Here is a 22,629-nt window from a genome sequence, read left to right as displayed (position 1 = left end):
CCGCCCCTCGCCGCCCCGCCCCTCGCAGCCCCGCCCCTCGCAGCCCCGCCCCTCCACGGCCCCGCCCCGCCCCGTCGCCATGGCAGCAGCGCGGCGGGCCCGGGGCCGGAGATGGCGGCGGTGTCGGGGGGCGGCGAGAGTGGCGCGGACGGGGGGAGCTCCGGTGCGGCGGGAGGGGGCCCCGCCGGCCGGGGTTGGCTGCGGCCCGGGCTCCGAGGGCTGTGTCCCCGGTGTGGGTCCAGGGGGACGCCACGTTCGTCCCGCCAGTCCGGGGAGGCAGCGGCCTGGGCCTGGGCCTGGGCCTGGGCCTAGGCCGCGTCGCCGCCGTGGCGGTGTAGGAAGAGCGACAACGCGGCGGGCGCTGGGGCTTCGCGGGAGCGCGCCGTGAAACGGTCTCCGACGCTCTTTTCCCCGCAGGCGAGGAGGACGCCGGCGGCTCGGCCGGAGAGAGCCGGTACCGGGCTGCGTGCCGGGCCTGCGGCGTGACCCCGGCCTCCAGCCTCCTGCGGCGCACGGTGGGCCCCGTGCTCAGCCTGCGGCACCGTGGCCTGGGCCCGCGGGTGAGGGATGGCAGCACCGTCGCCCCGCTTGAGGGACACCCGCCGCGGGGCTCTGGGGTGTCAGAGGGGCTGCAGACCCTGCCAGCCGGCCAGGGCTGTCCCCTCTGTCACCCCGCTGTCACGCTTAGCTGTGGTCCCTCGCTAGAACCAGAAACCGGTGCAAACACCCCAACCCAGGGACTGTCAGTTTTGTCTTTCCCACTAACAAAAACGTTGTTGTAACTCCTTCGGGTATCAAAGCAGCGCAAGTTTCATGTCAAGAACATGTCGGACCCTTTTCTGCCCGCCTTGCGGGCGGTTCAGATACCAGTTAGGGGCCAGTGTTATGCCACACGAGGTTTGGTGTTTGGCGGGTGGTGGGGATTTGTCAGCAGGTTGTTTTGCAGGGCTTGGGAATGGGAGTCGTCTCCTTTCCCGGATGCAGGAGGAGAGGTGGGAGGATAGGATGTGCAGGTGTGTCATTACCCCTCTTCCACCTTGGGTGGAGAATTTTTCCTGAGAGTGTGTTGTTTGCCCCGGGGTACTCCACATTTTTAAAAATAATATTTTTAGGAAGAAATTATAAAACTTTTGTACGTTCATGCATTGGTTCGTGTCAGGTAGTCCCACCCATGAAAGCTGCTTTCAGGGGGCATGGCATTTTGGAAATGTGTAGTTTGGACCGTGAAAAGGGTGCAGCCTTTCATACTAATTTTTGGTGATAAACCTTTTTGTTCTGTTAAGTTTATTTTATCTGGAATAGTTCTCTGAGGTCCCTTCCAGTTCATTTTCCTGTGTCTGATATCCAAGGCTGGGGAAAATAATTTGATTTTGCAGTACCTGTTGAGTAATTACAAGGTCACTGCCATACTTTTGTTTAATTGTAAACATTTTTGAAATTAAGAATTCCTCCTGACAGAGATCAGGATACTGGTGCAATACAGGCTTCTTAAATGTCGAGGTCAGGATTCAGAGCAGCTGTAAGTAAACTAAAGGGGCACTTACTATGGCTGTACTCACAGACTGCTGGGTAGAAGTGATGTCTGGAGAGGTACATCATCAGGCACAATGGGCCAGAACATTTTCCGTTTCCTCTGCATCATGAATATTGACAGCAGAAGTATTTTTCATCGTTTTTAGGGAAGGAGAAATTAATTCTTTAATAACGTAAGCGAAATATCTTAAACCATATTCAGTGTTTGCTTTTCCAGTATAGCTTTAAATGATTTTGAAAGGGGAATCTTTTTGCATGATTCTGCTGGTGGCTTTGTGAAATTCCCCTGCACCTTGCCAGACTAAGGGAATCTGAAACAGAAACATCCACAAGAGCTTTGTGAACCCAGTGAAACTGTAAATGACCCGTTTTGGGTTCTTTTCGTTGCAGGGTGCCAAGGCTTTAGCTCTTTCCTTGATGGTTGATACCTCTATCCTCATGTTAGACCTAAGTGACAACTGGCTGCAGGGAGAAGGGGCGGCTGCAATTGCAGAGATGCTGAAAGAAAACTGCTACATTTCAGGTTTGTATGCTCCCATCTGCCGTTCTGTGGTGGATGTGTTGCTGTAGAGGAGGAAGTTGTACTGGCTTCTTTGTGGATTTAACCAGTCTTGCTGTCATAGTGACTCTGTGTGTGTGAAGAGGTGCTGTTTGAACAGTGAGTGTTTAAAACTGTGCTGCTTCATCACCTTTCTTCACCTGTTTTTGCAGCACTTACTTTTGTGAAGTTAGGATGCCACTAACTGGAGTCAGCCCAGTCTTGTTATTCCTGTGAAAGCCAGGAGAAAGAGTGAGTTTCTGCTTTGATTGTGGATCAGAAACATCCACCTGAAACTTAGGCTATTCAGAGGATGTGGTTAATAACGGTTAAGGGTTTGGAAGTTAATTTGCGTGATTTGCATCTAAGAAAACAGGGCTTCTAAGTAGGGACAGGTGGAAGAGAAGCCCATCTAGAGTGAATCTGCAAGCCTCTGTTCTAGCAGCAGCACACATCTGCTCTTCATGGGACATTTCATGTGTCTAATACCTCTGTAGTATTAGACTAAAGATACTACAGATAGAGGGAGCAGAAGCAGAGCAGTGCTTCCTGAATTTAAGTCTCAGTCAGGCATAAAGATCATGGTTTTAGTCCCTGCTTTTCCAGGGTCGATAATCCTGCCTTTCATAATTTAAGTAGCAACTCCCAGTTATATGTGGATAGGTTATCTGGGTTGTGGGTTACATGTGGCAGGGTCTTGTGCTGGCTCCGCAGAGCTGAGGTGCAGTGAAGGCAGTTCGGTGGGATACAGCTGGTTGTGCCAGCACGTAGCCAGAAGCACTAACAAGCCCTGCCAAACCTGAGGTTGTTAACGTGCAGAGACAGTCTAGGAGTCCCTGTGCTGTGCTTCTGTGTGAAGAGCGCAGAGCGGAGACCCAGGATGGGTCTGTGTGGAGCCCCTGTCATGTCTCTGTGTCGCATTTTCCAGCACTTGCATTAACCTCCTGTTTCAGTGTCTGAATCTTCAGGCCCCTGCTATGATACAGGCAGAACTTCGCTATAAGTCATGCTGGTTGCTGCACCGAAGGATATATTTTATTCACAAAGAACAAGGTCAGTTTAGACAGCTGAGAACACAACTCTTGTATAACTAAGGCAAGCCTAATCTGCTTTGTCAGGAAGTCATCATGGATGAAGGGGACAGGTTCTGTGCTGTGAACCCCCCATTAACAAGGGATTTCCTTATTTTTGTTTTCTAGTGGTTGGATTCAGTGTTAGAGGTTTAGGGTTTTGTTACTTCTGTGCTAGGAAAATTCATTCTGTATGTAGGTGGGCAGACAAGTTTGTGCTATCATATTTGGGTCTCAGTGTCTGTCTTCACATCCATTTGTATTGTTACATTTAGCTTCGCTCTCTCTCCCAACCTACACTCTTTTTTTTCAGCCATGATGAGGAACCAAGAAACCCACTACAACTTTGCTGAGTGTAGGTTGTGCCTGGAGCAGGAAGCACAGATGTACAAGGAGTGCTTTTGTCTCATGTCCCATATTCATGTGGCAAAACTTGAACGAGCCTATCTTAGGGACGGGCTGTGAATTAAAAAATGAAGTTCTGTTGTTCCTACTAAAATGCTGTGTTAGAGCAGGTTTAGCATTCTTATTTTCCAAGTCTGGCACTGCTTCTGCCATTGCAGCATAGAGGTCAGGCACATCCCTGGCATCTGATATGATACGATTTGGTGGTCTGATAATGTTTTTTCTTTCCCCAGCTGTTGATTTATCTGACAACAAATTAGGCATTGAAGGAGCTAAGGCCTTTTCTGCTATGCTTCTAGAAAATACTACAATTGTGTCCCTCCAGCTCTCAGGAAATGAATTTGATGATCATGCAGCGAAGTATTTAGCGGATGCCCTCACAGCAAACAGCAAAGTGGAAATTCTGGATTTGAGTTACAACAAGTTTGGTGACAAAGCAGGTAAAGTGCTGTCTGTGCAGCTTGCAGAGAGAAGGGTGCTGTGGCAGTTAGCAATGCAGCTTAATGAGTTGCTTGCCTGCCTTAGACCTTCGGGGAGCAGGGTTGGTTAATATCTTCAGTTACTTGAAAAGTATTTTTGGCTCTTTGTAGGCAAAACCAGTGTCAAGCTATCATCATTTGTTCATCTTCATTCTCTGCCTCTTCGTAAAGCATTGCAAGCTTTACCTCTTCTGTTTCTTTCCCTGTTCTTCCTAGTTCCCAAGTTCTGATGGTCTTCCTCTCACTGAACTATCATTTGCTTTTTTTCTTCATCATTATTTCAGCTTTCACAGGTGTGTAAAATGCTTAATAAGAGCAGAAAAAAACCAGCAGAACGGAGTTTGCCAACAGTGCTTCTCTCTCGCTCCCTGTCACTGAGAGGTGATTGCAGGTGCCAAGGGGAGGGTGTGCAAGTGGAACAAGCAGGTAGTTGTGCTTCTCTGATACTCTGCCACCTTTGGCAGCTTGTGGTTTGGGGACTTCCTTTGCTTGTGACTTTGGCTATTTCTTTTCTTGTTGGTCTTGACCTTGTTAATGCATATTGCTCTTTTTCTTTGGCTCCTGATTTTTAAGCATGCTGTTATTTAATTGTTACATCCTTGCATTCACAGCGCTCCTGTGGTGCTGTGTGATGTGATGAAACCCAGTTATTGCTCCCTGGGCCTTAGTCTGTACTGGTTTCACCAGGCTCACTTGTGCTGGGCTGAACTCGCCCATCCTTTCTTCCTGACTGTTCACTTCTGCAGAACACTCCTCACTTCTGCAGAACACTCCTCATGATGTCATTGCTAATCCCTGACTTTTCAACCTTTATGCTCATCTGCTTTTTGCACCTTACTGGCACATGCTTCATCTTCTCCATCTGTGGCTGTCCTTGGGCAACCCCAGCCATGTGTTCTGCTACTATCTCCAGGATGAAGATTCACAGATCTTCTCCCTACTCCTGGTCTCACCCTACAACTGTGCTCCAGATCCCTCCACTTCCAACACTGTCCATGATGGGTACACACTCAAAAAGAGATACTGAATTTTTTCTCTCCCATGCCACATCCCATGCCATCTGTCAGATCCACATTCTCCCCGGGTTGTGTCTTTCATGAAAAATTTACCATCTTCTCTCCATCCACTGCTTTACAACCCTTAGTCATCACACATCTCACCTGCTATAGCCTCCTGCTTGAAGATCCTCCATGTTTTCAGTGGGCTTCTCTGGCTCCCAAGAGAGGAAACAACTATAATCGTCATCTCTTCTGGCCACCAGGAACACACCAGCCATTCAGTTGGTTCCTTCCCAGTTCTGTTCTGCTTTTTTCCTCATTTTTACTTTTACTTTTGAAGGCTGCAATGGCTACTTTTCTCTCCACCCCTATCCTGCTCACCTCCTGCTGCCTTTACAGTCAAACAGCTCTCCCCAGTCTTCTGGTCTTCAAGCATGGTAATGGCTTCCTTTTCTTCTGTGCTGGTTGACAACCTCATTTCTTTCCTGCCCAATTGGAAACACGCAGAACACTTGCTGAGGAAACCTATTCAGATTTTATAATGGCACAGGAGCTCTGGGACGGGTCAAAGAGAGAGCAGAGCTGGCTTCTCTGCCAGCAGAACAGACCAGCAGGCTTCAGTTGGCTGGAGGCCAGTGCTGGGGAAGGGTGAGAGGCTCTGGGAAGCTACCTGGTTGCTTGGTGTCAGCTTTCAGGCTCGTATCTGGCTGGAGAATGAGCCTGTGCAGTCAGATCTCCATGCATGAGCAGCAGACCCTGGCTTTGTGATATGGTGATTGGATTTTCTCTCCCTCTTTGCTGCATTTGCAATCTGTGGTCAGAGAACGCATATGCTTTATTGTCCAGCAGCTTCTGCTTTGTGTTTATGGTAAATGAGGTATAAAAGAAAATAATATGTTGTAGTTTTAATTGCCTGCCTAGAGGTAATAGAGACAGTTGCAGAGAAATACCTAAACTAACCTGAGCTTCCTTTTAACTCTTAAACTTAATCCTTTTAACTCTTAAAACTGTTTGGCTTCATGTATTTTTTCTCAGGTGAAATTCTTGGAACGGCAATAGCAGAAAACATTGGATTAAAGGAACTTAAAATCAGCTGGAACCATTTCCATAGTCAAGCAGCAGCTGCCTTGGCCAAAGGCTTGGGGGTAGGACATGTTTTTACTCCTGTTTTTAAATTCTGAGAACTCACATGAAGCTTTATCTGTTTAAATGAGTGTGAATGCCATAGCGTGCTGTTTGCCTTGTGCCCTTGCCTGTCCAACAGCCATGTATGATCTGGGATCATATAAATCTTGGAACTAAGAGAGTAAAATCATCCATTGTCTATTGATCTATTGCATATGTTTTTATTTCTCTATTTCTAGTTCTTTCCCTCTTTAGAGTCAAAATTACTAGAATAAATGTTTTGAATTGTTTCATTTCACTTCTGATTCATAAATCAATACAGAAATTGTTTTGTAGTCTATATACAGTTTTTACTCTACTAAAAGAAAGTAGTCTCTCATTAAAATAAGAAACAGTTCTTCCAGCCTCTTACACTGAAAGGGGCCACTAAAGTAATTTAATTTCACCTCTTGTATAATGCAAATCACATGTGCCATCCAAGGACTAGTGGAGCAAGGCCCCACCTGCTTTTTGGACAGTAGAAGGGATGGTAGTGCACAGGCAGGATATTTCTCCAAGGTTGAATCAAGTGACAGGGAGATTTTCAGTTGTGCGTTTATGTCACACCACAGGCAAACATATACCTCAAAGTGCTGGATGTTTCCTACAATGGCTTTGGCAACAGTGGAGCAGCTGCCTTGGGGCAGGCTCTTAAAGCCAACAACGTGCTGGAAGAGCTAAACGTTAGGTGAGACAAACTCTGGTCCTGCTGCACATTTTGTCCCATTTTCCAGTGGTGGGCAAAGCTCACAGCAGCCATTTGGATCTCCTACCTGCAGAGTGTGGTAGGTGCGTAAGGCAGAGGGAGCGTTACAATATACTAGTGCTGCTGGTCTCATCCCAAATTCCAATTCCTCTCCTTAAACTTGGGGTCACTTCCGAGGGGCTGTGGAACATGTTACAGGATGCAGGGGAAGAGCATCTGGGGATTGCACAAGGCCTCTTAGGGGATGTTTAGGGGAGGAATCAAGGGTGAGGGAAGGAAATCAGGTGGTCTGGGGAGGAACAAGCATGGGAAAAGAGGGGGAATGTTGAGTGTTTCTGTCTGTGTTGATCTGTGTGGCTGGCCATGTACATATCTTGCATACATTTGTGTCTGTGCCTATTGGAAATACACAGTGAGCCTGACTGCTGGGGGCATGGAGCCATGCCAGCCTCACCTCTATCAGCCTCTGGAACTTGGCAACTCCTCACCACTTCCAGCCTCCCAAATACAGTTGTTTAGTTGGAAGGAGCTGCCCTAAATTCCCTCTGGATATAACATGTTTTCAGTGCTGGGTGAAGCAGGAGGTTGCATATCCTTTGCCTGAGCAATGTGGATATGGAAAACCTGCAGCTCAGCATGTGAAGCATGCCTTTTATCTGTTTTTAGCAACAACCGTATTTCGGTGGAAGGAGCTCTGCACATTGCAGGTGGCCTGAAAGAAAACAAGAGTCTGAAAAGACTTAACGTGAGTAACTTTTCCTAGGAAGGTATTGGAGCCTCTTATGCATATTTAAATATCACTGATGCATTTATGTCCTCGATTGGAACCCCTTAGAACAAATCCACAGCAAAATCAGGGAGCTGCTTGCCCTAGCCTGTCTTCTCCCATGCTTCCCTGTTTGCAGTATGCTCTCATTAAGACAGAGGACTGGTACTTGCACTTTCCTCAGTATGTTCACTGATTTCTGTGAGCCTGCCACTGTGTGAACTGCAGCCTGTCTTGCAGCATGGATAGCATCCTATTTCTGCAACAGTAGTGTCCATCTTGGCATGGCAGATGGCACTGGGATAGCTGCTTGAGAACCCTTGGCCTACTGTTACTGGCACTTGAAGTAAATCCCGCTGCTATCTTACCCACTGGGGACCACTGGTACTGTCAAGGGTCATACAAAAAACCCATGTCACACAGCCTCCTGCTGTTTCTCTTCTGACTGCAGATGACCAGAAATCCCATGCAAAGTGAAGGCTGCTGTGGGGTCCTCAAAGCTCTACAAGCAAATTCTGGCACTGGCCTAGAGATCCTGGACTTGCCAGTAAGTGTCACACCAGAAAGAAGAGGGAAGGGAAGGCAGAGGTTGAATGCGTGGTGTATGAATAACAAAGGGCTGCTGGAGTGATTCTGGCTCTGGCATTGTTGCTGCCCAGTGAGGACTGTATATGAAGGGAATGGCCCCCCCACTTGAAAACATGGACACATCTGTACGTGCCCAAGCCCCACTTTGTGTGTTTGCAGCAGCACCAGGTGCATGAATGCAATGAACTGGGCATTGCTCAGGCTTTGGGCAGCAGCAGGGTATGGAAGAAGCAGGGCTCAGCCCTTAGTGCAAAGGTGCTGGGCACTGGGAGGAATCTGGCTGCCGTGAATTCAGAAATTCTTTGGGAATCTTGAGCAATCTGCTCTGACAATGCAAATAATTTAGAAAGGATTTCTGTCCCATTTCTAATGAAGCTAAATGGCACTTCTGTGGCACAAGAACTTCCACTTGAACATCTACCCTGTTTGTGAACAGTGCCAGATCTGAGAAGGCAGCCCTCTGTCACCAGGTAGGTCCCAGCACAAGGCATCTCATACATCCTACTGAAGAGCATTACTTCTGGAACAGAGGCTCTGTCTGAGGCCAGTAGCCACTTAATACCCTTAGGATCAATTAGGCAGCAACTACTTTTAATTTCTAAAAAGAGAAATCAGTTACTCGGTTGTTTATTGAGGAGGGATTTGTCTTGCTTAACTCATATACAATGTAGGTGACTACGTCTGAAGTGATTACACAAGATCTGTTCATAAATGGAGGTTTAATCTGGTATTTAAGGCAAAATGAACCACACCAAAGTGTAGAGGTCTGCTTTAGGATGGGGAGACTTGGACCTCAGCTCTGCTGACTGTATTGACTGTATCGCTGTGGACTACATAGGGAGAGTGTGATGGTGAGCTCAGAGGAAAGAGTTGCCCCGCAGTTATCAGTGTTTAATCAGGTGGATCTTGTCCTTCATGACCCTTTGCTGTGAACAATCCAGATATCTGCCCTACCACCTGATGATCCCTGAAATGTTGAGCTTTCCTCTGTCATTCAGTGCCTGTCCCTTGTATCTCGTCCTCTCCAGCTGTTTTAACCTCTCTTCCTGTAGACCATTCTTTTGAGCTTACTATCCATCCTGGCATTGTCCTGACTTTCTACCTAGGTCTTTTTTTATTTGTTTGCTTGTTTTCCACCTTTATCCACTTTAGCTCACTGTCTTTGGCAGAGCTTGCATGAAAACCCTTATCTTCCTTTTATTTCTGTGCTGTTTCATCAGAACTTCAGCTCTTCTGCTTCTTGCCCTGGGAGCAGGATGCTGCTGTTGAATCTCATACCTACCCGTAACGTGGTGGTGTTGGCTAGCAGCCCTGGATCTCACAACCTTGTGTCAGAATTTTGTGTTTGGGTTAAGAGAGCACAGAATATATTGTAATATCTATTTTCTGAGGGAGGGTAAATCATACCACATGCTTCCTTACCTATAGTTCTTTTCCCCTCTAGGACATCCCTGTGAACAAAGAGCTTGCAGAGCTGTGTGATGCTGTGAAAATACTTTTCCCAAATCTTCTCCTTAGATATGGTGGAAACATGAAGTTGCAGAGGAAAAGTCAGTTGAAGGCTGAGCTTCGGACTCAGCCCAAAGTGGTGGGTAATTCCCAGAATGCAGTGGCTTAACACGAGTCTCTTTGGGGCTGCTTCTTTAGCACCTCTGCCTAACACCCCAGTACCACTCACCAAGCCCGTGACACAAGGATGTGCCAGGGCAGGGCTAAGGCAGGATCTGTGCACATACTGGCTACTTCATCATTGCTGACACTTGGAATTTTTTCTGTCTTTTCACTTTAAGTTTTCTGCTACAACCAGCTCTGAGTCTCTTCCAGCACATGCAAGAGTATCCTCATGGATGAGAGTCCAGGGGCTTCTTTTTAATCATCATCTTTGTGTGTAGGGACATTTGTCTGGTGGAACATCATATGCTGTAGCTGCTGATGATGCTTGGATCCATAGCCCGCTGCAGTGGGGTCTGTGCAGCCTGAGAGTGCACTTATTCTGTAGAAAGTACAGTCCTATCCAGAGATGTGGTGTGAACAAATGCTTTCTGCCTTAGGCTTGTTCTTCTGTTATACAGCCAGGATTGCCTTTGCTGAATTGGCTGTCAGATGCATGGGTGATTCATTTTCAGCTGCTTACTACCACAGTTCCTTAGCCTTACATGGAGCCCATGTTCTCCAGAGTAGAGCCCCTGTCCTGGGTCATGACTGGCATTATTTCCTGGATGCATGCTCTTGTTTTTGTCAGTCTTACGTAGGATGGATGCTACAAGTTGCCTGGAAATAGGACAGGCACTCAGTGGTAGCTCAGCAATGAGAACAGGACATGGGCTGTAACTCTTTCCCCCTTCCTGGGATGTTTTCTGTGATCCTGGTATAATCCAGTGGATCCTTGCTCCTTGAGGAGCGTTGGGCAGGAATCATGTCTGTGCTTTAAGCAGCCTGGCTTAACTCTCCCTGTCCTGGTCTCTGTGAAGAAGTGGTTTCTTGCAGCAGTTTCTTGCAGTTTGGGAGAGGGGCTGAGGTTGGTCACACAAGCAGCTCTGGATGTCTGGCTTGGGTGGAGGTGCAAGCAACTCTGCCCCACACTCAGAGGGCAGCAAACCCCAGCGGTGTTGCAGTGCTGCCTTAACCTAGCTGTGGCTATACATAAATAATTGCCTTTCATTCCCTGAAGGTTGGCAGACATCATTTTAAAGTGCGTGCAGCAATCTTGGCTTTATCTGTGGCTCCAGCTAGGCAAGCCTGGTCTGTCCCCAGGCATGTTGGCATGCACTGGTTTTGATTTCCTCTTTCACTGACACACCAACTGACGAGGTCTGGGGACGTCCAGGCAGTGCTCTCCTGTAAGGTGGTGGTGACACCTCCCTGAGAAGGCAGCTTGCAAAGGTGGGGGCCAAAATTCAAGACAGCTTCTGCCAGTCGTCTTCCAGTGTAGCTGGCTGGTGCCCTGTATTTTGGCTTATGCTTTTTTCCCTAGATCAGAAGCATTATAATCCCCTTGCTCACTTTTGTGTTTCATTTATCTAATAAAAGTGCCTACCAGTGAAATTGCACTTAGTGTTAGTTCTCAGCAGAAGATGAGGTTTAGCCTCTTTATTTGAGAATAACTCTATGCAGTTATGATTTACCTAATGGAGTCTGTCCTGTAAATGTGCAAATTATTTTACAGTTATGTATCTAATAAATAGTGTCTGTGCCTTGGACTCACACTTGCCTGTTCATGCTATTTGGAAAGGTCTCTTGCATGTTGTAAGGTCTGTAAATCTGGGTTGTTTCTAGAAATTTCAGAAACATCCTGACACCCCCCTCGATCTCGAGATGAAAAATTTGTGTATTGAACACAAAAGCTGTTACGGGGCTTGATGTAAATCAGTATAAGTGCTTATATTTAAAAAGATTTAGTCACCAGTTACAGTTTCTGTTATGTCCTTTGCCCCTAGCCCTTCCTGTGGTCTCCAAAGAAGAGATGCAAATTAAAATCATATTAAAAAATAAGGTGGGTAAAAAATTCTTACAGACCAAGTCTGTCCTTATTCACCAGCTGGTGTAACTAGAGAAGATCCACTTGCCCCTGCCTTGACATATGGATTCATTAGTCACTGGAGTCAGAGCTGGGTGTTTTTAAGCTCAATAAATCTATCAATGTACCATTTGGGAACGTAAAAATACCAGGTGAGCCAGCAGTGTTTTACGGGGTAATATAACTGGGATATATATGTTGAACGTTCAGTTGTCCTGCGGGTTTGATGAGAGCAGGAGGTGGCTGTGGAAAACTGAGCACTTGCCTGCTCCGTGCACAGGCAGGGTTTGCCCTCCTGGAGGGCTGCAGGGAGAAGGGGGAACAGGCAGCCGGAGCTCACCTGCAGGAGGCTTTGTGTGTGAAGCCGTAGGGATTTGCTGTGCTTTGGCAGCTGCTACAAAAGGTTGTGGGAATGAACATGTGGAGAGTTATACTGAGTGCTGTATTTCCATTATACTGAAATATTAGTTATTCCCAATTTACCTGGCAATCTTGCCAGCTGGTATTGGTATTTCTCTTGGCTCCAAACTCGGTTGTGTTCTCTTTCAGGTTGGGAACTAATCTTGGAATAACTCACCAGAAGATTTGTTGAGTCCCTGTTTGTGATGTCATTTCCAGTACTGAGCCATTTTTTTTTGTCTGAGAGTTATTTCAATTACTTATTCCTTTTTGGTTTCTTTACGAAACTGCCAGGTAGCAGTTGGATGCCTTGTGGAAGGTACTATAGTACAACAGCACTGCTTCCTCTTTCCAAGCTCCTGTCCCCATCAAAGCACAGAGGTTACACAAATCCATATTAATTGCCACTAATGATATTTTTTCCTTAATTCTTGAGCAGCTCTCATTTTGATCAGTGTGCTTTATAGGCATTGAATTTCCTCACACCCCTTCACCTTTTTGAAGGATCAGCTGGCTTGTTTTTCTGCAGTGCTCTGGGTCTTCTCTAGCTGCCTGATTGTTTCTGGAAAATGAGCATTAATGCTCCAGGGAAGCTTGCTGCCTAATTCCACGTGAAACTCTTCTGGTGCAAGTTACACAGGTGATCACAAAAGGTTTAGCTATAGTAGCTATTAATAAGCATCATTGGGAGGCAGAGTTGGGGCAGCAACATGACTCCTAGCTTCTCCCCCAGCGCAGAAAATAAGTTTTTCGTGAACATGTTCATCTCCTTTATGATACTGAGTGTGCTGCTGTGCAAAAAGGTACTTTGGCTCTTGTCCCGGCAAGGATCGGGGCCCATGGTGTTTGGTGATGCCCTTAAGTGCTTCCAGTCCAGTGAGGGAAGCCCGGGCAGGTGGGATCGCAAGGAACCAGCTGTCCTCGCTCCAGAGGAGGAGCAGCTCACTGCAGCCCATTCCTGACAGTGTCTGATGGACGTTTCATAACCTCTCAGGCAAAGCTGTCATTGCCATGAGGAAGCGTTTCTAGTCTCTTGCCTAAATCTCCCTCAAGACAGTTTAAGTCAAGTCCATTGCTTCTTGCCTTGTCTCCTCTGCACGTGGTGAAGATTTATTCTCCTTACTTTTGTGGCTGTGTGGTTGGAGACTGGCCCATCTGCTGCCAGAAAGGAACCTCTGCTGCTGGGATGGGACCACATCGTTCATGCGTACGCTTCTACAACTTGTTAGAAAATGTCTGCACTGCGTGGTGAGGCAGGGGAGAGCTGTGGCCTCAAAGCAGCCTGGTTGCAGGGACTGCTGAGACATGGGCTGCCGAAACACGAGCACAAGCACTCCTGTAATGCTTTGGGTACTGCTGGCTGCTGGCCTGACCGCCGGCGCTTGGTGGAGGGACGAGGGGACAACAGGACCCCGGGTTTGTGCCATCTTTTAATGCCCTGCTGTTCTCCGGCTGGTGGAAGGAGCAGATACACCGCTGCTGGTGTCTCAGGGATGAAGCGCGGTGCTTACCTCATCCTCTGGCTGTATCTGCAGGAGGAGGAGGGGAGGATCGCAGGGGATAATGAGAGGATTACTTACAGCCAGCCTTAAATGAGCCATGCAGCTTGTCTGTGCTGCTTTCAGAGCTGGGGTGGAGGCGGGGGAGGGATAATTTAGAAAGGCAAGGCTGGGAAGTGATTTAATGAGGACATTGAGCTGCTCTCTCCTGGGCATCAGCCCACCACCCTCTTCGAGTGCTTGGGGCTCCCCTTTTCCTCCCTCGAACGTGGACAGGGCTCAAGTATGCAAGTGGGTCGCCGCCTGTTTATTTCGGCGTAATGTCTCTGATTAAACTGTCTCTGAAACAGTGTCAGGATGCACCTGCGACTCCCACCCCCCCGCGCTTCGCCATGCAGGAGCCCAGCGATCCCCGCAGGAGCTCCCACAGCGCGTGTCGCTGCAGCTGCATGGGTGACAGCAGCGAGCCTGTTTCCTGAAGCCTCCGAGATCATCATCAGCTCAGACCTGTTTGGCCATCTCTGGAGCTGCGCTGGGTACATACACCCCCTCCCCGAGCTGCATCTCAGGGCTGGGGGAGGAGGGACACAGGCTGATTCACTGTCTCTACCATTTAAATGATGGTGGGTAGCATCCCTAGCATTGATTTTTCTCTCTAGTACAGATCCCGTATTATTCCCCCTCTGAATTTGCGTTTCTCCTTGTCCTTTTGCACCCACTTTGTGGGAGCTCTCCTCCCAGGGCACTGCAAACCAGCACTGCCCTGGTAGCTCCTCTACCAGTCCTCCCAGTCCAGCAGCATTGCTGGTGAGGCTCAGCCATCTCTGGCCACTGCCTGCCCACTCCCACGCTGTGCTGTACGCGGGGGATTATCATCCCAGGATCACATTAACCCTCTTAGCCCAGCCCGGGAGCACGTGTGCTGGAGCTGCTCCTGCCCCGTGGCCCCTAAAGCCCTTCCAGGTTCCTGGAGCCCCAGCACCCGCTGTTACACCACTGACCTACATACTTCACTGCTGCATTGTAATTAGATTGATTTCCATGCAGTCCAGCTAGGCTGATAAGAGCGTATCCATGAGTCTCAGAAAATACGATTTTATTTTTTTTTAAGCTAATTTGGAGAAAGATACTCCTATGGAAAATCGGTGTAATATCAGCCACAGTAAAACAGCAAGCGGCTGTCTCCCCGTACTCTATGAAATGGGGTTGTGAGCTGCACATGGGGGTGGTTTGATTTTAAATCTGGCTGAATCAAATGTATGGGGGTACAGATAGGGGAACTGATGTTTTTTTTTCTCCCTACAATTATGGGCTGCCATCTTAAAGCACTGCTTATGACATTTAGTTTGGATTTATATTTTTTTCCTGTGGGCACAATTTTCAGGAGCAAATCATTGTAGGAGGGCTCCCATGGTGGCAGTGGCTGCTGACAATCCCCTTTTTTTGTGTGTGCATTAATGGGTAGACAATTTAAAATCAATTAATACATGTTCTGCGCTTGCGCAGGGCACGTTACTGCAATAGGATGGTGTATGACACAGATGAAGCGACCAATTTTGTAATCTTATTTTAAAAAAAACCACAAGTGTGCTCGAGAGGGCACACTCACCTCCCAGGCTGCCGTTAATTATCTTTCAATCCTTTAATTCCCTGCCAGCCATGTCCCCGTCACTCCCTGCCTCTCCCTGGCTGTGCTGGGGGGTACCCCGTATCCACGCTTGCTTTTTATGGCACAGCCTAACAACAATTTCTCTGCATTTTCACAAATGAACATTTTTAAACAGATTAAATATCAATGGTTGTGAGGCTCATTCCACAACTCTTAGGTCTTCACCAGTTTAAAAGGCTGACTGAGCCCACGCTGGGTGAGCCCAGCCCTGACGACTGCTGAGAGTATTTTGTGATGTGACTTCTATCAACTTTCCTCCAAAAGAGAACATAAAAGTGTTTTGAACCTCAGCCTGTCCTGCTCTGTTCAGACTTTTATTGCCTGTCCCCAGCACTGTACTGGGCTCCGTTGCTCCTGATATATATCACTACAGTTCCTTCTACTTGCCTTTATCCTGCTGACAATGACTTATAGCAGAGATTAAAAGCCAACAATTGATAAGGAGAGTTAAGTCTGCCTCCCTGGATACCTGTTGAATATTTTTTTCTATTAAAGAATGACTTATCACGGGAAGGAAACTTCCCTAGTGACCAACAGTGAGGATGCGAGTATCTGTGGGTTATCTCAAGTGACCCACACTTTAATTCCCATTATTTGCACTGGTTCACAAGTTCTCCCACCCATTCAGCTTGTAACCCTTGGCAGCTTTAGCAAACCTGTCCCAGTGCTGCTCAACATTGGCCTTGCTGTTGACAAAGGGGTTCAGCCCCTCTGGATGAACATAGTTCTATCTGTGTAGCTGTAAAGCTCAAGTTCCAGGTTACCTTTGCACGGCTGCCCCAGCCTCTTGGGGGTCCCAGTTCCCGTGGGTCTGGCTGGATCCTGTCCTCGTGAATGAAACACCCGTGTCAGAAGAGCGAAGCTGCTCCCGGCGGACCCGGCCAGGCATTGTGCAGCTCACGCGTGCCAGCTCGGCTCCGGAAGAACGTGCCGGCGGCTGGAAAGCCAGGCTCCCGGCAGGGTGATTTGCCGTGCCCGGCCCCTGCCCTGCGGTAGCAGAGAGCAGCCCCGGGCAGGGTCTGCACGGACTGGGCACAGCCCACTGCTGCTCTTGCAGGGCTCAGGGGGAACGTGGCTGCAGGGTGCCAGTGGGTAGCACGACCCTCCCTTTCCTCAAGCTTTCGGGGGATTTTCCGGAGGAGCAGCTTCCCCATGTGGACTCTTGGGTGGGGGAACACAGCACAAACAACCGGAGCCATCACAGAACCAGTATTTATGAGGGTGACCGAGTCAGCCCGTTGCTCACAAGCCACTACACAGAGGTGCCAAGCAGGGCCACAGCACAGCAGGGACGCGCTGCTCGGCTGGCAGCGCGGGGGCGAGGCGGGATGCGGAGCAGTGCTGGCAGACAGAGGGGCTCACCAAGGAGCCGGTGTATCGTACAGAGACCCCCCCCCCCCACGGCCCCTGTAGGCCCCCCCCCAAGGACTGGCCAGTGAGAATCAATGGGACCAGCTTGCCCGCGGTCCCCGGCTCCTCGCAGGATGCTGATGACGTTACACGTCCAGCACGGCTGCAGGGAGCAGGGTGTCCACGCTGCAAGGCCTGGCAGTTTGGCAACCTCATGCTCGACATTGTTTCCTCCATGTATTTCTTCCAAAACATGCTAAAACCTCCTTCCCTTCCACTTTAGGCTGCCCATGGGCAAACCAGCTGGTTTGGGCCGCAGCAGTGCTGCTGGGGACCCCCCTCCCCGACGACACCACGGCAGCCGGGGTGAGCCCCAGAGCACAGGGATGCTCGCTGGGGAGAGGGCAATACCGAAAAGCACCCGCGGAGCTCATCCCGAGTCACAGAGAACCCAGGAAGGGCATCACGGGGGGGCTGAGCCCCCCATGCTGGGGCAGGCAGCAGTGCAGGCTGTGCTGCTGGGGCACAGGGGAAGGAGCGGGGGGGAGCTGGCTCCAGGCAGCCCAGCCCAGGGATGCTGCTGGGGATCTCCAGGGACAAGGCAACAAATCTGGGGTCTGGAGTGCCCACACCCAGCTCAGGGCTGGGGCAAGAGCCTGGCCCTGGCATGACCTTCCAGCCGGGCTTCCAGCCGGGCACGGCCCCCAGCCCACCCTGGAAGAGCCGACGGCAGCGGCTGGGAAGATGCAGTGGGGCGTCTGCCGCGCCAGCCCGCACTGGCTTTCCCGGGGTCCCTGCCCAGCTACTCACTCTGGTGATGTCCCTTCTCCATCTCATGTCCCCAGCTGCTCCTCAGCCCCAGCCTTTTAGGAGAGCGGCCCTGGGGTTGGGGATGGCAGGGATGCCAGTGGGCTCCGCAGGAGGCAGGGGGGCTCCGCAGGGCTGCAGCAAGAGCCCACGCTGCAGCCAGATGAGACCCAGGATGGGCAGCACTGGGCTGCCTGCCCCGGTCCCCGGGGACCCTCTGCATCCCCGGCTGCGCGGACAGGCCAGCGGGAAGATCTGCTGCTCCTCGTGAGCAGGGCAGGCCCTGGGCTGAGGGGGCCGAGACCCAGTTCCTGAGTGCTGGGGATGGGGAGGGAGGGAGCCAGCCCCCCCCCAGCCCCACGCTCTGTGCGGAGCGGGTGGGGAAGGGTGAGCATCTTCGTCATCTCTGGATGGAGCCCCACACCCGGGGCAGCCCCAGTGGCTCCGCTGTCAAAGGGACCAGGAGAAGGAGGGGGGGGGTCTCTGGCCTCGCTGCAGGGAGGGGGTCAGATGCTCCCATAGCCAGGTGCCCCCATCCCCCAGGGTGTCATCTTTTGCAGTCATCGGTGTCGGTGTCTGGCAGCCCAGCGGCGGGCTGGGAGCCGGGCTGGACCGCCTGCACCCTCTCCTCCAGGCTGCCGCTGGGGAACACCACGTAGCGGGCGCTGACACGCTGCGGCCTGGGCTCCCGCAGGTTCTCCTTGCTGTGCCAGATGCCATAACCGAAGTACACGAGCAGGCCTGCAGCGGGGGACAGGGAGAGCAGCGGCTCGAGCACGGGCCGGCGGCTGGCGTGGATGTGGCCAGCATCCCAGCGGAGCAGCACAAGCCACAGTACCGGGGGGGAGGGAGCTTAAACGAGCTGTTTGCAGGAGGAAAAGGATTCTGCAGTGTGTTAAGAGCAGGGGGGGCATCCCCAGTCCCTGGGACTTCCCAAGCCCCAGGGAGATGCCTCAGGAGCAGGGGGTGGTTCTGGTCCAGAGCTTGAAGGAGAATCCAAACCTTAACGGGAACAAGCCATAACACTCCAGGAACCAGAGAGGGTCAGGGAGATGCTGGGAGACCTTGGCTTGCACCTCCAAAGGGGAACCAGAGGCAGAAAGGGGTACAGTGCACTTTATAAACCCATCACCAGGGGAGAAGAGCTGCTGAAGCAGCCGGCCGGTGCCGGGACAAGCCCGGTTCCCATCTCCCCTGAAGCAGCCGCTGCCCTCCCGGGGCTCACGCTGCCGTGGGAGCACTCACCTAAGAGCAGCCAGACGGCGAAGCGGAGCCACGTCATGTAGCTGAGTTTCAGCATCAGATAGATATTGAGGACGATGCTCAGCGCCGGGGAGAGGGGTACCAGGGGGATCTGCGGGAGAAAAGGAGTCGATGAGGGGTGAGACCTGCAGGACCACATTCTCCATCCTTAAAACCATAGGGACAAAAGCCAGCACTGGTAAACATGGGGGACAAAGTGACTGTCTCCCTGGGCTTTCTGAAAATGACTTTTTCTGGGAAAAAGGCAGCCAAAAGCAACAACAGTTAGGGAGCCAGGAGCTGGGAGGCAGGCTGGCAGGGTGGGCATGGGCTCTGGAAACAGCCCAGAGGCACCATCACAAGGACCAAACAAGCTTCCCAGCACAATCCAGAGCCAACGTGGTCCTCGCTGGAGAAGCTGGGGCAGGGGCACGGCAGGGAGGTGGTGTTACCACTGGTGTTACCGTCCATGCAGCTGCACCGCACCAGGGCCCAGACAGAGTGGAAACTGGAGAGTGGGGAGCACAAGAGGCACAAAAGCGGTTTGGAGGCTGAAGAAAAAGAGCTCCACCAGGTAGCTCAAGGGCAGGCCAAAGGCAGAAGGAGTTGGGATGGGCAGGAGGGGAGCGGGGGCTTGTGGGGATGAGGAGGAGGGAACCCAGGGTGGGCAGGAGCAATCCCGTGGGATGGACACAGAGCTGCTGAGGATGTCCCCTCCTGGGGACCGGTGACCATGCAGAGTGACACTGTAGGCACCAACACCTCCCCACACCCAGTGCTCACTGACACCCTCCTCCTCCTCCTTCGGCAGTTGCGGTGCTTTCAGCGGACCGGTGTGACCGGGGCCTCCCGTGGGTCCGTCAGAGCTGCTCCCACCCCACCGCCCCCGGCAGAGGGACTAATCTTGCCTGGGCCCCCAGGCGTACCTGGAAGGTCTGCGTGCTGCGCTGCTGCTCGTGCGCCCAGATGAGGAGGAGGCTGAGCAGGAAGCCCAGGCTGAAGAGGACCAGCAGCAGGGAGTAGCTCCAGGTGGGCAGGTGGAGGTGGGTGTTGCCGAACACCAAGATGGAGCAGAGGCAGATGGCGGACACCATCAGGGTCACCACGGCCACCGTGACTACCTCGCCTGGGTAGAAGTCGCTGAGGAACTCCAGGTAGGGCTCAAAAGCTGCCTTCAGCTGCCCCGGCTCCCGGTGCTCTTTGCTCTTGTCCCTGTCCACCAGCTGGAGCTTGTCGGAGAAGGACTCATACTCCTTCAGCTCGCCGGCAGATGGACCCTCGTGGGGCTCGGGGCTGGGCCGGGCACCAGCCGCCGGCGCGGGGACGTCCACCTTCTGCTGCTGGAAGCGCAGGACGATGATGCTAGCGGCCACAAAGGTGTAGGCCAGCAGCGTGCCGATGGACAGGAACTGCACCAGGGCCTCCAGGTCAAAGACAAGGGCCAGCAGGGCCATGAGCAGCCCGAAGACCACGATGCCGACGACGGGCACCTGCGTGCGGGGATGCACTCGGGCGAAGACCCGAAAGAAGAGCCCGTCCTCAGCCATGGCGTAGACAATGCGCGGCAGGGAGAAGAGGTTGCTCAACAGGACCGTGTTCATCGCTGAGGCACAGGCAGAAGAAGGAGGACCACGTCAGACCCAAACCACCCTGGTTCCCACAGCCCCCATCGCGAGCGGAGCGGGCAGCTCCCACCGCCACTGCCTGTACTCACCGCAGATAGAGCCAGCGGCCACCAGGAACCCTGCCCAGGCATAGCCCCTCCTGTAAAACGCATCTGCCAGGGCAGAGTCAGGGTCCAGCGTGTGCCAGGGCACCATCAGCGTCAGCACCACCGACACCAGGATGTACGCCCCGGTGGCCAGCCCCAAGGAGAAAGCGATGGCCCTGGGGACAGCCCTCTGCGGGTTCCTGGCCTCTTCGCTGGAGGCCGCGATGACGTCGAAGCCCACAAAGGCGTAGAAGCAGGTGGCCGTGCCAGCCATGATGCCCGACAGCCCGTACGGGGCGAAGCCGCCCTCCTGGGCGCTCCAGTTCTTAGGCTGCGCGAGGACAAAGCCCATGATGAGAATGAAGAGGATGACACCCATGCTGATGGCCGAGAAGACGTGGTTGAGCCAGGAGGACACTTTGGCCCCGAAGGAGATGAAGGCGGTGGCTACCAGCAGGATGGCGGCCGCCAGAAAGTCGGGGGTAGCGGGCCAGGAATGGCACCTGCCAGGTGCCCACATGGGTCTCGGTGAAGTTCTTTATCTTGTGGTTGAAGATGGAGTCCAGGTAGCCGCTCCAGGCCCTGGCCACCGCGGCTCCCCCGATCATGTACTCCAGCAGCACGTTCCAGCCGATGAGGAAGGCCCAGATCTCACCCACGGACACGTAGGTGAACATGTAGGCAGAGCCCGTCTTGGGTACCCGGGCTCCAAACTCAGCGTAGCAGAGAGCAGCCAGGAGTGAGGCAAAGCCGGCAATGATGAAGGAGACGATGACGGCGGGGCCGGCGATCTCCTTGGCCACGGTGCCCGTGAGGACGTAGAGCCCGGAGCCCACCATGCCCCCGATGCCCAGCAGTGTCAAGTCGATGGTGGAAAGGCATCTGTTGAAGGATGTCTCCATCATGTCGTCCTCCAAGGTCTTCACCCGGTTGAGTTTCTGGCAGAAGCGGGTCAGGTCGGTGGAGCGAGGCAGCCATCTCGCCATCCTGGAGGCAGCGGCCCCTGCCCTCCGGCAGGGTGAAGGGTCCACAGCAGAGAGAGCCAGCCCGGAGACCTGGCGGAGGAGCAGGAAGGTGTGAGCATCCCCTCCTGCAGGGAGCTATCGGGTGGTGAGGACAGGGTGGAAAAGCCACCAGGGCACATTCAGGGTGTCCCTCGCTCCTCAGTCAGCGTGGGGCTCAGCACCGGAGTGTGTCCTCCCCCAGGGTGGTGGCACAGGACAGCCAGCCACCCTGTGCAGGGACCCGTGCTTGTGAGCCAGGTGGGAGGGAAACCACAGCACCCCCAGGGCAGCATCTCCCAGGCTTCTCTTTTTAAAACAGAGCTGCATTAAAGCCCAAACCAGGCTGCTCTGGCCCTGCTGAAGGTTTCTTTGCTGCTTCCCCTCCACCTTATTCAACATCTACCTGACCTGCTCCCTGGTGTGCCGTGAGCCCACCGAGGGGGCAGGCAGCATCTCCCCACTCCCAGCACCTCGCTGCTTCCCCAGGGAAAGCCCAGGCGTGGCGCGGAGGCGTGCAGCGGGAAGTCCAGAGCAGCTCCAGCAAGGATGTGGGTGTCCCCAGCCAGACCAGGAGACACATCCAGCCCCTGGGGACCAGCCCCAGCTGGCAGCTGCCGCTGGCAGAGCGGGAGGACGCAGCTCTGGGGACCTTCAGCTGCCGCTTCATGGCTGCTCTGTGGGGCGGTCTGTGATTTCGGGGATGCTCTCCCCTTCCGGCAGCCCTCCTCCCCGTGCCAGGATACGTGTCTCCCCGCATCCCCAAACCACGGGTCCCGCTCAGAGGGCTCGTGCCGCTCGGTGCAGCCCCGCTCCCTGGATCCATCTGTCTCGCAGGCCAAAAGGTCCTGGAAAGGCCACCGCGAGCTGATGGCGTGACACTGGTCCGTGGGGACAACAGGCCTGTTGACACTGACCGTGCTGGCTGAGACCCCCCCCCAGCCCCACTCGCCTCCCGCATCCGAGTCCCCGCGAGCGGAGGGGCTGGCAGCATCGGGGTGCCCGACCCCAACGCACCCAACAGCCGCAGGCGGGCAGGACGCGGAGCTCGACGCCCGCTGGGCGAGCGAGCGAGCATCCCTCCCAGCGTGGGTGGGGGTGGTCGCGGGTGGGGACCCCCGGACCGGGGGGGTGGCGGTGAGGCTGTGTGGGTTCAGCCTCCGGATCCATCCCCGGGTGAGGAGAGG

General features: G+C 52.6%; 2 protein-coding genes across 12 annotated transcripts; one reads left to right on the top strand and one right to left on the bottom strand.

The window, feature by feature from the left end:
• The first annotated feature begins 64 nt into the window (after window positions 1–64).
• Window positions 65–13,511, top strand: LRRC74B (leucine rich repeat containing 74B). 11 transcript variants are annotated; one of them, XR_008236633.1, is made up of 11 exons: window positions 65–163; window positions 418–560; window positions 1,924–2,056; window positions 3,780–3,986; window positions 6,059–6,168; window positions 6,760–6,875; window positions 7,560–7,638; window positions 8,111–8,206; window positions 8,623–8,717; window positions 8,984–9,146; window positions 9,692–9,777. XR_008236633.1 is itself a non-coding variant. In XM_052796800.1 (10 exons), exons 1-9 carry the CDS (start codon window positions 112–114, stop codon window positions 8,677–8,679), a joined length of 993 nt encoding a protein of 330 aa, XP_052652760.1. In that variant the 5' UTR covers window positions 65–111; the 3' UTR covers window positions 8,680–8,717; window positions 11,786–13,511. The 11 variants fall into 11 exon arrangements, 10 of the variants coding, with proteins under 10 accessions (XP_052652760.1, XP_052652758.1, XP_052652757.1 ...); XM_052796800.1 differs by lacking the exons at window positions 8,984–9,146; window positions 9,692–9,777 and adding an exon at window positions 11,786–13,511; XM_052796798.1 differs by lacking the exon at window positions 8,984–9,146 and having other exon boundaries at window positions 9,692–11,447.
• A 3,018-nt stretch (window positions 13,512–16,529) lies between these two features.
• On the bottom strand, window positions 16,530–21,517 carry SLC7A4 (solute carrier family 7 member 4). Its single transcript, XM_052796794.1, is given in 5 exon segments — window positions 16,530–18,229; window positions 18,734–18,842; window positions 19,657–20,333; window positions 20,445–20,922; window positions 20,924–21,517. Coding segments are annotated over 5 exon segments (1,962 nt in total). The 5' UTR covers window positions 21,428–21,517; the 3' UTR covers window positions 16,530–18,035.
• Between the last annotated feature and the right edge of the window lie 1,112 nt (window positions 21,518–22,629).

This window comes from Harpia harpyja, chromosome 9 (assembly GCF_026419915.1).
Source record: "Harpia harpyja isolate bHarHar1 chromosome 9, bHarHar1 primary haplotype, whole genome shotgun sequence".
Lineage (NCBI taxonomy): Eukaryota > Metazoa > Chordata > Aves > Accipitriformes > Accipitridae > Harpia > Harpia harpyja.
The sequence above is the reverse complement of the archived record's forward strand: the minus strand, read 5'-3'. Positions and strand labels throughout refer to the sequence as shown.